The following is a 14,604-nucleotide window of genomic DNA, read 5'->3' as shown; positions in this document are numbered from 1 at the left end:
AAATGTGTGTAAAGTGAGTGTGCCCTTTAGATAGTTGACCTTCAGACTGTTGGCATAATTGCCAAAATGGCCATATGACTGACAGGCAAAGCAACTAATCACATTTAGTTTTGAGCTGCATCATGTTTAGTAGTGCGGAAATGTCCCCACAAGATTCTACTGTATGCCATGAACTTTTAATATTTCACATACTTAAAATCCAGCATTTATTTAAACTTAATAAGCACTCATTGTCACATTTGTTTCCTGGTGGAACGTAAGGAACGCAAAATTATTTAACCAATCTGATGATGACTTTGAAACTCCTGAAGTGGTACCAATTTTTGTTTTTGACCTTTATGTTATTTTTGTCAATTTATAAAATTGGTGACACAGTTTGAACAAAGACTAGCATAGTATTTATAAACTAGGACCTGCTTAAACTTGCCTGGAAGCTTGGGTTTGTCAGCCATAGACGTGCTTAAAGACCGACTTTTTCCAGACTTCCTTTTCCTGAGTAACTTGCCGAGTTACAGTGTCTGGCAGACATGTGGCTTACTTTTGAAAGCCAGTGATACAGGATCAGTTTCTGATTTTATAAGAAAAAAAAACATTAAGGATACATAGAAAACTATACAAACCAATGGAACTGGCTCAAGTAAAGGATTACCTGTTTAAACCGCAAATAACATCCAAATGGATTGATTTCTCCTGCTACAATAAACCATTTATCATACTGTTCTGTTAATGTTTTTATAATGATTATATATGATGATACTAAATCCATTTTGGTATGAAATAATATATATAAAATTAAACCTGGCCAGAATGGTCTGAATGAAAAGTATAGTCTAATATTTGATCATTTTTACTTGGGGAAAATGTGCTGAATATGCCTTTAGCAAAAAAAAAATTTCAATTCATTATCCACTGGAAACTTTTTGACAGTAAACCATTTCAAGGACATGTGGTAGTTTGGTGCTGTTTTAAAAAGGTACTACACAAATTGTTTTTGTGAAGAGTCACCTGAATAGTGTAGTATGGAATGATATTCCGAACAATATTGAAAGGGAATTGTAAATTGCCAAATAAATCCTGGAATGTTCTGAAAAAACATACTTTTAGACCAGACTAGTGGAGTGGGCTCGAACATGTATTGGGCAGCTGACTTCTCTTGCACACTGGACTCTTCAAGTTATGTGTAACAACATCCCTTAGCTATTATAAATTCACTGTAAAGCAGGGCTTATTGCTCAAATAGTAAAATAACATTAAGTCACCATTTGGAATGCTTCGATTTCAAGTAAGTTGAAACCTAATACTTTTAAATGTGTAAACTAGCAATTTTGTTTAAAAAGTCCTGTCGCCACCTGTGCACAAGGAAATCTGGGGCAAACTAGTTGGTGAAGGATCTATCAATAGTATTCTTCATTGCTCGAATAAGAGGACACATTTGATTTAAAGGCTGCATTTAAAGGAGCCTTCTGATTGTGACAGCTTGTCACGCAGCGGTGAAGCTATTGCTCTTCGAATGTCTAAGGCCCAAACACTCCTTCCCTTTGTGTCTGGTTGACCAAACAGATAACCCAAAACTCATGCTACATGATATGTAATGTATATGTAAAGAATGGCTTGTGCGTTGCCTCTGTGTATCAATCCAAGCTTTTAAAATAGAGAAATAAATATTAGATAAACAATATATTAAATTACATCGACTACATTCTACCAATGGTTATCAATAGCAGATCCCAGTAGGAAAAAAGGCTGTTCTGAAGAAAGATGGTGAAAAAAATGTATAAACACAACAAAGCACAGAGAGAGAGAGAAAAAACATATTTAAAAGATTAAAAGGTTTTGGACAGGAGCCCTGGCTTTGCAAACACTTGTGTAATTGTTATGTCAATCACTGTTTCCACGAATGGCTCATGACCCACATTTCCAGTGTTTTTTGGAAGTAGAGTTTGGCACAATTTCTTTATAGACAATTAAAATTTCTATATAAACCACGTGGACCATAAAAAAAAACCTGAATGCAAATATATAAAATTAGTCCTAAGTACAATCTTGAATTTAAAAAAAGGGGTTTGGTTTTGTTTTAGTCAGGTGTCCTGAGTCATTTAGTTTACCTTTGTTAAGTGAATTCATGCTGCCTCACTCACGTGCTTTATAAGATCACACGTGAGACAGGACTGACCCCTTTCTCAAAGTTCGGGCTTTCTTCAACTAATGAGCCACAATTCTGACTTTGGAAACAGTGATACACGTGAGATGTTATGATCATATGAGTACAGACCTTTCCATCAGGTATACCAAAACAGCTTTACAGAGGTGGGTTTATAACTGGGCAAATACCATCCTAAGTTACTACCGTGTGGATATGTTATTTTAAGGTGACTGATAGGGGTCCAGGTCCTTTAGAGAAGACACAGCTTAAAGGTTTGGTCAAATCGTGTTTGTACTTAAATAGTGATTTGTACAGATTTCAGTGACTGTTTTTAACATAACAAAACTGAGCTGCTGACAAAATGCAATTCTAGAAAATCTGTAGTGCTTAATATTATTAATAATTTAAAACTTTATACATTTATCTTTTAGCATGTTAGCAAGTAACAGAGGCTAATATTCTTTTTCACAAAAGCTATGCACCATCGCTACTTAATCTCAAAACTGATCACATTCATTCATACGTTTGCAACAACCTTATTAATAGTTGAAATGATTTCATAATTAAACAAATACATGATGATTTCAAATTCTATTTGTGCTATAGAATGTATTTGAAATGAAGTGAGTATTAATATTAAAAAGAAAGCATACAAGACCAATCATCATCACAGATTATCGGATAACCATTTTACAAGAAGAAAATGTCAACATGTCCCACTCAACAGTACTGCAGACAAAACTTTGAATCTGTTTTTCTGTGACTCACTAATTCAGTATGTTCTTCTTTCAAAATTTCTGCAAAAACAAAAACTATACTTAAAACACTGTCATGAAAACATCAGGTCTTTATCTTTGAAAACACTCAATAATTTATCTTTAACTGACCTATGATTTCAAGAATTACAACATCATCTATAACACACAGTTGTTTATAATCATAAATGCCTGAAGGAATGAATAAATTCATATGGTATGATTCTTCTGTGATCCTTCAGACAATGTCTAATATGTTCCCCAAGTTCCTTTCCAAAACATTTTGGCATAAACATACAGCATGCACATGACTTTTCAAGGTCATTTAAAGTCACTTCTTTTTTGTTGAGAGTTGACTCTTTTTGTTTGTCTCAAATAAACACATATAGTATAGATTTTGGCACAACAAATGTACATGCACACAAATGTTAGATTTTTCCAAACCAAAACAACCTGTGACTTGTAATGTTGCTCTACATAACTTGATTTAATTCTTCATGACATGCAGATAAAGTCACGTTTGGCACTTTAAATTCTGTGTGGAATTTTGCAAACAACACTAATGCCAAATCACAGTTTGAGTCATTGACAGATGAAGTGAATTAATTCCAAAACATCCTTGCCTTTCTTAACCAATGAATTGACCCTCATTATTACAGAGATATAGAAAGATGAAACTATTGTTTTGGCCTGTAGCTTTCGCATGCACATTACAGAGTCCAAGAAAGAGTCCTGGTCCAAATCTCAGGTTTTGAACTTTGAGTGAAACAAGTAATGAAATGCGAAGTTATAAGGTTTAAGACAATAGAGCTAATACAAAAAAGCTAAATAAAAAGGAGAACTGCATTTCTGGATTTGCAATATAATTGGTGTGCAGCAAATATCTCTATAATATAACACATTTTATAGCAAAACATGCAAGTCTCAACCTCAAACCAGTGCTTAAAATTCACATTGTGTTGCCAGGGTTTTAATGATGTCTCACGGGAGGGTTTACAGACAGGGCATGATGATTGGCTACTGAGGATGATGAAGAAAATAAAAATGTGTGATTGCTCCTCCACATGTAACTTTTAGCTGTCCAAAATAAAGAACAAAAAGAAATGGCTTTTGGGTAAAATTCAAAACTATGAAATGAGCTCACATGATCTTATTACAAAATTATTTCCAGCATGAGCAAATAATCAGTTGTCAACATCAAAGGAAATGAATATTTAATTAAGCAATATCACACATGCAGTAAGTATTGTCCAGTTAGTTTTTTATCACTAAAAAACTATTGCATTCGACCAGGTATAATACAAACTGGAACAGTGCATGAATAGAACTGATCAAAAGCAGTTCCCCTCACCCACATTTTTAATACGTCTTAATTATTATTTTTTTTTACTCTAATATTGCATTTTAAAAAAAAAATGTGTCCTAATAAACTATTATTATAGAATTATCTATAGGGCAGTGTGTTTCCTAATCCTGATAAAGACCACATCAGTGGGTCCAAAATCATGAATGCACACTTGAGAATCTGAGCGAAAGTAGTAGGTCTTCTGTGCTGTTAACCTTTCGGTATAATATTATACGTTTTTGGTAATAAGTCTATATAGGCCAAACTTTTGTGTAAGATGGTTTCCCAAAGTTTCAAATATTAAAAATATTTACTTTAAGAACATCTTAAATTTTAAGTAATTTAAAAAATAATAATTTTATGACACTTGTTTTACAGTTCTTTAATTTTGGTTAATGGTCACATGACATGCAAGTAAACATAGAACATTTAATTTCTCTCACTTTTTTTTTTTTTTTTTTTTTTTGTAGAGTTGCACATATACGTTTTTCATTATTATTTTTATTCCAAAAATGAAGGTATCATTAGAAACCTAAAATTTATACTATTACTTATATTAATGTCTTAAATTTTTAACTTTCAAACATTAAAATTAAAACAACGCATGCATTTGATTAACAATAGAGAAACCTCTGTCAATGCGTGGTTATCAGGATAAAAACCTGTCACATAGGGACTGGGTGTTAACTGCCGCAAAGCAACACAAAGCAAATTGCCAAGAACATACTTTCCAAAAGCTGTTACATAATGTAGGCTAGTCCCAACCAGCTATTGCAACATTGCTAAGAAATCATGTTTGTCAGCAGAAATATTATGCTGGATAGGTTAACACTCCCAATGTGAGGGTTACTGCACTGACCCTTAACTTCACATCCTTTTCTGCTGAAGGAACTGGCTGCACAAAATGAAGATGAAATTGTCTGTATAGCAGCTGTGTTATAATGTATTGACCTCTTACAATAAAATCTATTTATCTATCTATATATCCATCTCCCTATATTACTCTGATCATAAATGATCATGTCAGTATCATAATCTAGAAGACCCAATAAATAGATTTTGCACATTTTAAAATCAAATAAGTCATGCCAAAGACTAAATATCAAGGCAGGGGTTCCAGTTCACTGCAAAATACCACCAAGCTGGAAAATGAATATGTCTTTAGGAAGGACCTAGTAAATCATACTCTTTATACCTCCGGTCTATGAGTCACACTGGGAAATGGGAATGGGAATAACAGGAAAGTTTCACTTAACAGTTCAACAGTCAACCTCTTATTTAATAAGCGATAACAGGCATCAGAAACAAGGCCTAGGTATAGTGTACTGAAGAACTTTGTGTGGTGGATGGTAGTAATACAGTGATGGATGATCAACATCTAATGTGTTTCACCAGTTGCTATATAAAAAAAAGGTATGTGACCTAGTTAAAGGCATAATTTCTGGAACTGGTGCATGGTTTCATAACCATTCTTGCCAAGATCCGAACAGTCTGCATTGGTTACCTTTTTTTGGTTACAATAGTTCCCAAATAGGCCAGAATAACACAGTTAACAGCTGTTTACTGATAAGAAATACACAAAAAAGAAATCAGCAGACTCTAGGAAAACCTTGAAACAGGACAATAAACCCGGGCCATCACTTTAGATAAAAAACTAATATAGAATTTTGGCACTGGAAGTAGTCTTTGAGAAGTCTTTACTACTCTAAAAGTTGCATATGTAATGAAGGAAAAAAGTATTAGTAATTAGTAACTACTAAAGAATGAAGTTTTAATTGGCAAAAATAAAAATAAACTTTTTTTGGTCATTTTTTGGAGTGAGATGCAAACGATCTGATCAGATTCAATGATCTATGCTAAGCTACAGCTAAAAGTGCTACCGGCAGACCCAGAGGTTGGTTGAATGGATTCAAAAACTGTGAAACTCAACTGTTTAACTCTATAGGGCAGTTGAAAAATGAGCCTATTTTTAAAAAGAGTGGATTGTTCCTTTAAATTTAGGATGGTTCCAGTATTCATACAAATAAATGGATTTTGATAGGATTAATGTGGACTAATTCAGTGAATAATTGTGCATATATGGCTTTCTTGTTACAATGCATTCAGTCTTACAACCTATAATCTTTTTAACTCTGTAAGAAATGTCACAGCAAATAGTGTCTTACATCTTTCTTAAAACAAATGTAGTAATTTTCTGAGTTAAATTAGTACAATGCATCTATGCTTTCTGTACTGTCTCACAGCAGCACTGAATTCTTTTTGGTTTTGCAAATGATGATCTTTTTAAGAGATACTCTCATTTACTTATTACTTCCTTAGAGATATTGTTAAATTTGAGTGATCAACCCAAGCCCATTTTAGCACACTTTCTGTAGTTTCTATTAATATTTCAGTTAGTCCATTGTGACCAAATGGAGTGACATGTGAGACAACTGAAATGAACAATGAGGGATGATTGACAAAAACTGACCCCAGATTGAGACAGGCATAAAACACATGTCAAACACATTAGATGTTGCAATCCAGTTGGGCCAAAGACCAATTTACAACAGAGGAATATTAAAACCCTTAAAGTAAGCTCTCAGAAATGGAACTGGTTTGCAGAAAACCACATCCAAACAGCTCTCAGCAAATTAAGTGTCAAGAAACTGGAGAGAATTTGAGAAGGGTGAGGGGCAAAACGTGAGCATGTGGAAGCAATTACTGGCTGCAGGCGGGATCTGTTAGCTTTCGGCTTACTGGGTGCCTCCACGCTGCTGATCCACCAGCCAAGCCTGTTTCCACAATCAACCAACCCCATAATCCTAACTCCTAACTCCTCAACTGACTACGAAACCCTCAGGAGCTTCATATAATGCTGCTTTCTCTATGCATCTCTGGTTGGGAGAGAAAAAAAAAGTGTGAATCTTGATTCAAACTGTGACTCGCTTGCTGAGACCAAAGGGGAAACCCCACATGGAATTGTAATGTAGAGTGCGGAGAGCTCGATACTACATCTGGGAGGGGTCAGAAGGTTATTGATATTGTTAGACTGTGGGGACCGCTGGAAACGCATAAATAGCTGAAAGACATACAGTAATTTTGCAGTCTTCCTCTGAATGCCTGGGCACAGGTGATCTCCACTCAGCTTTTCTGCAGAAAACCTCATCTGTCTCTGCAAACCCTGTAAGTGCTTTCTTTAACTATATGATTTATTCATGCTGCAGAATGTTGAATGGCTTCTTCTTAATTATAATGAATAAATTTTTTTTTTAGGGAATATGCACTTATGGCAAATGCACATTAAATACTACTGTTTATGCATACTAAATGCATTCTGTTTTGAATATAACATCTAAATTAATTATCGTGCATGGTGCATGAAGTTTAATTATAATAAAAAAATGATGTAGCAGTTTATGCTAATATAATTTCTAAATTATATATATATATATATATATATATATATATATATATATATATATATATATATATATATATATATATATATATATATATATATGTTATATTGAGTATCGCTTAACCAATTTCAACAAATTTTGTTGCCAATGCCTCTTTTGTTGAATATTACATGTAAGAGTGTCTGGAAACACAGAGAGTGGATTTGGTTATCCTGACCTACATTCTTTCCTCCTTAGTCAGTGTATGACAGAGTTGTACCAAATAACTCATAGAGGAGTTTATGTAAAGTATGTAATTCCCCTGTTTTACTATTGTCATATGCTGTAGTTTAGTAAGAAAGGAGTGGTCCAAAGCTTTCAAACTTAGTTATAGCATGCATCCACATGCCTGGTAAAACATTGTTCCCTTACAGAACAAGCATGGAAAAGATGACATCTTTGAAAGTCAGTTGCTGGATACAGTGGCTTATCATGACTTTGGCCCTGCTGAGTGGAGTCCCTGCAATGCCGGTCGACGTGGACCGTGTGTGCATGGCACCATCCGCTGCCAAGTACAGACTGACGTTTACCGGCCAGTGGACTCAGACTGCCTTCCCCAAACACTACCCTCTATACAGGCCGCCTGCTCAGTGGTCCCCCATCATTGGTGAGTGGGCTGATCTTATAAATAAGAACAGGCTTGTAGTAATCTTTTTCCTTTAAAATCTTTAACATTTGCTACACCGTTTTTTGTGTCTGTTCACCCAAAACTTTCATACTGATCCTGTTAAGGGGGTTTGACCCAGATTAACCCTTCTGAAGGAAGTTAAAACAAAGATTATGTGATATAAGTATAGATAAAGGTTAGAGAAATGGTTTTCACAGTAATGCCATAAAACATTGATTGATCATTGATCAGTATCTTTTCTTACATATTTTGTACAGTATCACTAAAGTACAGTGAAACAGCAATAGCTGTCAATATTTCAAGGATGCCAAAATCTGGGTTGCTCAAGATAAGGTTATGCCTAAAGGCTGTAATTTTAAAAATAAATGAATAAATAGAACTCACAAATGAGTTCAATGATGACAATGATGGCAGTGCTTGTAGCATATTATGCACTAAAGTATAGTAGTACACTGAAAACTATAATTTTCTTTTTAGGAGTAACTCACAGCTCAGACTATCACATCTGGCAAAGCAACGAATACGCCAGTAATGGGGTGAGAGAGTTCTCTGAGAGAGGAGAAGCTTGGACACTGATAAAGGAAGTGGAGGCAGCTGGGGAACGGATCCAGAGTGTCTATGGCCTCTTCTCAGCACCAGCTGTGGTTGGAGGAACCGGCCAGGCAATTACAGAATTTGAGGTCTATGCAAGACACTCTTTAGTAAGTACACTGTGCACTGCAGTAGGTCAAAGCAAGGACAAGCCTGAGTCTTTCTTTAGCACCAAATGTTGGCCTTACATGTAATGTAGTTTTATTCATTTTAATGTAACTATGACACTAAAATGAATATCTAATTCAACCAGGTTGATCAGATCAATCAACTAAATTTCAGTTTGGCTAGGCTGGAATATAGGCTAGTCCATGATTTTTAAAATAAATAATACAGATGTTTTCAGTCACAATATGTGGACACGTCCATACTGTGTCAAAGACATTCTTTTGGAACTCCCTCTCTACATGCAAATACTTCACTGGCCTCCCAGGCATTCCATATAAAATATTATAGAGAGAATTGTAAATAATAAAAGTTTCCAAATGAAAACGAGCCAGCAGCTCATACTAGCTAATGAGCAAGCTAAAACCACAGCGAAACCAAACACTAATGATCTTCTTGTTTTGCAGCTGTCCTTCATTGTCCGCATAGTGCCAAGTCCTGACTGGTTTGTTGGAATAGACAGTCTAAACTTGTGCGAGGGTGATAACTGGATAGAAAACATAAGCCTAGATCTCTACCCCTACGATGCCGGCACAGACAGTGGTTTCACCTTCTCCTCACCAAACTTTGAGACCATTCCTCAAGACAAGATCACTCCGGTAATAAATGCCTATGAGTATATATGTATGTATGCTTCTTAGACCACAATGAGCTGGTTTACTGGTCTTTTTTGGTTTAAGCTTTCCCGGTCTGGCCAAGTTTGTGTTTAGCTGGGCAACCTGATGGTTTTCCAGTCTTACAAACAGAAGAGATTTCAAAGTCCTTCTAACACCAACCTGACCAGACCAGAGACCAGAGGAGACCTGGAAACAATTTCATGCAAGTTTAATATGTATTTAGCAGAGTTAGAACACTTTGGAAACCTGCTGAAAACAAAAACAAAAAACTACAAAAAAACTGTGGTTTGCTGGTTTAGTTTATCAGTGGTCAAAACCCCTTCTAAAACCAGCAATCCAGACCACTTGGTAGACCACCTGACCACCTTTTATCAGCAGGGATGGAGGTTTTGTTACAAATCTTATTACAGATACTGTATGTCTTCTCTCAACAGATAACGGCATCATTCCCAAGTCACCCAGCAAACTCCTTCTACTATCCCAGACTAAAGCATCTCCCCCCAATAGCTAAAGTCTCCCTAACAAAGATCAAGAACAACCAGATCTTCAGCTTACCCATCCAACCGACCCAGTCCAATCAGATTCCAAGCGGGAATGAAATTGATAGGTCTCTTATAAGTAAGCATTAAACTTTGTTTGTAAAATGAATTGTGACGTTAATGTTTTAGTGGTCTGATATAGTATCCTCATACAGAACTTTATTCTTTCTTTTATATAGAAAGACTGAAAGAAAAAAGTTGATATACTTGCATTTAAATATTAAATTCTGTTTTCGAGGGAAACACTACAAATCCATAGGGAGAACTTGTGGTGATTAAATTGCAGGCTGTAGAAAGGTTTATCCACTCCCATGGTAACCAACACAACAAACTGGAAACACAATAATGGAGGCCAACCCGTTTAAAAGTTTTCTGCCATTCAGCAATAAGGAAGCATTTGTCATAGAAGTGAAATGTGTGCTTTGATTCCATCCTTCTGTTTTCCTACTTCTACGGAAGTCTGTGATACATATCAGGCTTTTACAAGATCAGGATTTCTGGAAAGCATCAGTCAGTCAGGAGATCTTTCTAGGCAGGTTCAAGACGAGAAGCAATTATTTTAGCAAAATTGAAAGGATTTACATGTGTTATGTGAATTTAATTTAAATTCAGAGCAAGTAGTCCAAAACTTAGATTTTGCATTAAAACATTAAATAAAATGCCAAATAAAATGTATTTAGTTAACTTTCCATTTGTTTAAGTTTATTATAAACGTAATCTATATTTTACATCATGATGTTTTTTCAGTTGATCATATTGTTAACTGAACACATTTTCATGGAAATTTTATTTAAAATGTTAGCAAATTGGTGGAATCATATTAATTATTAGAATTCTCATTCGTATATAGGCCTTTATGCAAACCTATTGAACTACAATTTTCAAAAATGTGCAAACTATTTCTTCAACAATTATTTGTTCCCAGTAAGTTATTAGTATTAACCAACATCTCCTTTTCTACAGATACCCCTCTGGACTGTGAGGTTTCTGTCTGGTCACCTTGGGGTCTTTGTAAGGGTCACTGTGGTGAGAAAGGGGTAAAACACAGAACTCGCTATATTCACATGCATCCTGCAAACAATGGGGCTGCCTGTCCACCCCTTGAGGAAAAGAAGCTTTGTATCCCTGACAACTGTGTGTGAATATAAAGAGGACCTACCATCCATACCTCATCCACAGAGAACAATCTACTGGTTAACAGCTTTAAAATGAGACTTTATAAAGGGAATGACTTTGTCCTTTTTAACTATGATGTTGTGAATGAGTTAACAAGCCTAAACATGGTAATGAATGGGCTAGGCAACATATCCCAAGTTAAAAAGAAGACTTAAGTACCCAAAGCAAATTCTCAGTAAGTGTAACACAACTGAGAGTCAGATATGAGAAACTGACAGTTCTATACTTTCAATACAGCAATATTTGCTCTAATAGCAGAAGTTCATTGGTTGAGTTTGCTGTACGTTTCACACTGTCCTCATGCAGTTCATGGAGTCTGGTGCTCTCTGGTGGAAAAAACCTTAAAAATGATCAAACTCAATAAATGAGATAAAGATGTTTAGTAAAAAATACTCTGTTCTCCTTAAAACATGTTGCATCAGTGGATGATATCTGTACATTAATTGCAAAACTGTATATAAAATTGTACATAAAAATGAATAAATCCTTCTGAATTCCTCTGAATTTATCATGCTTGTGTGAAATAATTATTATAATTTCCTAAAAGATATTTACTGCAATAATCTGTTAATCTATTTGAACATGTAAGTCATATTTAAAATGTCTGAATACCAATGATCAAATGATGCCAGATATTTTCTTATTTCACTATTCAAGGCCATTTTTTGCATTGTATATTAATAAGCATTTCAGTCATTCTCAGGTTTATGATCATGGATGTGATGTGTTTCTAATAAATTACATCTGGTTTGATATTTTGTTTTCTAATGCACAATATTTTCAACTGTGACTTGAAATATTTTTGAGCCCCTTTTGTCTTTTATTAATATACATAAAACTACATATCTTAACAAAACAAGACAGATACTTGCCTATTTCTATCCACATATTTAGGTATCTCCCTAGTCTTATCATGACTTTCTATTTTCCTTGTTTAAACATGACTCTACAAACAGCAGCTGTAGATTTCTCACACTAACCCTGCTGGGCACATAAAGCTTTACTGCTGTCCTGTTATTGTTATTTGTAGCTTTCTTACTTTAAAAATGAACTGTTTTACAGCAGTGAATATGAGACTGACAGGCCTGCTGCTAGCCAGTTGTGTCATTTTGGCTCCGGCAATGTATTTTGATTTAGGAGAACAGGAGGAAAAGTGTATCATTGAGGAGATTCCAGAGGACACACTTGTGACAGGTCAGTGAAGATGAATTTTGCTGTTATACAATGTTACATATTTACTCTATTACACAACATGAATCAGTTATTTAATCCTGAATAGTCATGGGACACTTTTATTCATATGCTGTTTATACTAAAACATGATTTAATATTCAAATCAAAATCGAATCCTACTTTTTATGCGTATAGGACATTTATTGTTTACTTTTTGCTTGTGCTTTTGTTTGTATGCAGTCCAAACATCAAGATAAACTCTGGAGGCAAACTTAGATAATTTGTGTGATACATTTGGCCTACTCTTATCAAGACAACAACAGACTGTTAAACATACCAGGTCAGAGACTATTTGGAGGCTAACATCTACTAAACTGATCAGAGATCTGACATAAATAGTTCAATTTAGCAAAAATAAATGTAATTAAATATGCTGTAACATGGCATCTGGAATTATAAAAGGACTAAAACTAATCAACAAGGGTATTCACTTTTGTAGGTAAAGGAACTGCTCTGCACAAAAGAACTAATCCTAGCAACTGTTGTAATAAGGACTATAGTATCCTGCTTCTCCCTTCAGGTGTCTTTCTGCTAGAGTACTGGGATGAAAATAAGAAGTCCAATATCCCACACCTTGGTTTGACTGTGACTGTCAGAGACCCAAGCCATGCGGTCTGAAGCATTCAACTCTTCTTGCATAAATGATAATTATACAACAAAACTCTTAACTGTTGCCACCTGCAACAATTCCTCTAAAACATTCTGTCATATGCAGGTGGTCTTGTTAAAACGCTTTGGGAGATTTGGAAAATTCACCTTTACATCCCATGCTTCTGGTCAACATTTCTTGTGCATGCAGTCCAACTCCACAAGGTTCTCTGTGTTTGCTGGAGATCGTCTGGTGAGTTGTGAAATGCTGTTGCCTCATATACTGAATTAAACATGCTTAAAATATCAGCTAGTTGTGCTCTTACTTTTCTATTTATGTACAGAAAGTGCATTTAGATGTTCAGATGGGTGAGCATACCATTGATCCAAATGCTGCGAAGGCAAAAGACACCATGAAAGCAATGGAGTACAACTTGCAACATCTCATTGACCAGATGCGTTACATTAGCAGGCAGCAAAATTTCCAAAGGGTAAGCAAACAGAGGGAGGGTGGCCTGACAACAAAATGTTACCATATTAATTGCTTGCCAGGATGAGAATAAGAACCAGACCAAGTGTCATCTGTCCACATTTTCCAAGGTGTACTTACTGTCTAGTGATTATGTGCAATTTGTATCTGTTTATTTTACTGCGACCAGGAACGTGAGGAGAAGTTTCGCCAAATGAGCGAGGAAACAAATGGAAACGTTTTGTGGTGGGCCATTATTCAGACATCAATACTCCTCTCTGTTGGAATCTGGCAAATGAAAAACCTCAAAAACTTTCTTATTGAAAAGAAGTTGGTTTAGCTTTATGAAATTACTAACTCTGTTTGGATAACTCTAACATTGTTAACATGTTAACTATAACATTTTTTAAAGCATATTAATAAATGAGTAAGTCTAAATTATCTCATCTGAGCACAATACCCTGGAATGATCATGCCATTTTAATAAATTCATAATATAGCCTTACTAAACAGGCCTACCTACATATTTTATTATTATTTTGTGTGTGTGTGTTTCTTTGTTTTATTCCACTTTAACAGTGTTATGGACCACTCTGGACTACGGAACCTCATTTCCTTTCAACATATGAAAGCTGAAAAAATAAGCATTACACTGACACATAGATTGTTACGATAGGAAAATATTTAGCTGAGATACAACTATTTGAAAATCTGAATGGGTTGGTAAATAAATAAATAAATAAATAAATAGAGGCTAAAACCGAAAAACAATTAAAATTTAATTTATTTACGGTAGGAACTTCGAAAAATAACTTTAAGTAACGTAATCTTTACTTAGCCTAATGAGTTTTGATATTGAAGAAAAAATCGACAATTTGACTCATGCAATGTATTAGCTATTGCTACAAATATAGG

The 14,604-nt window shown here is 35.0% G+C and overlaps 2 protein-coding genes across 2 annotated transcripts; both read left to right on the top strand.

The window, feature by feature from the left end:
• The first annotated feature begins 7,031 nt into the window (after window positions 1-7,031).
• Window positions 7,032-11,907, top strand: spon2b (spondin 2b, extracellular matrix protein). Its single transcript, XM_043256666.1, has 6 exons — window positions 7,032-7,408; window positions 8,058-8,290; window positions 8,789-9,012; window positions 9,475-9,666; window positions 10,119-10,302; window positions 11,187-11,907. Exons 2-6 carry the CDS (start codon window positions 8,065-8,067, stop codon window positions 11,363-11,365), a joined length of 1,005 nt encoding a protein of 334 aa, XP_043112601.1. The 5' UTR covers window positions 7,032-7,408; window positions 8,058-8,064; the 3' UTR covers window positions 11,366-11,907.
• A 472-nt stretch (window positions 11,908-12,379) lies between these two features.
• Window positions 12,380-14,194, top strand: si:ch211-255i20.3 (transmembrane emp24 domain-containing protein 11). Its single transcript, XM_043257736.1, has 5 exons — window positions 12,380-12,593; window positions 13,153-13,244; window positions 13,348-13,473; window positions 13,565-13,711; window positions 13,880-14,194. Exons 1-5 carry the CDS (start codon window positions 12,446-12,448, stop codon window positions 14,027-14,029), a joined length of 663 nt encoding a protein of 220 aa, XP_043113671.1. The 5' UTR covers window positions 12,380-12,445; the 3' UTR covers window positions 14,030-14,194.
• Window positions 14,195-14,604: the final 410 nt, after the last annotated feature.

The sequence above is a fragment of the Puntigrus tetrazona genome, chromosome 14 (assembly GCF_018831695.1).
Source record: "Puntigrus tetrazona isolate hp1 chromosome 14, ASM1883169v1, whole genome shotgun sequence".
Taxonomy (NCBI): Eukaryota; Metazoa; Chordata; class Actinopteri; order Cypriniformes; family Cyprinidae; genus Puntigrus; species Puntigrus tetrazona.
Note: the sequence above shows the minus strand (reverse complement) of the source record. Positions and strands in the feature narration are given on the sequence as shown.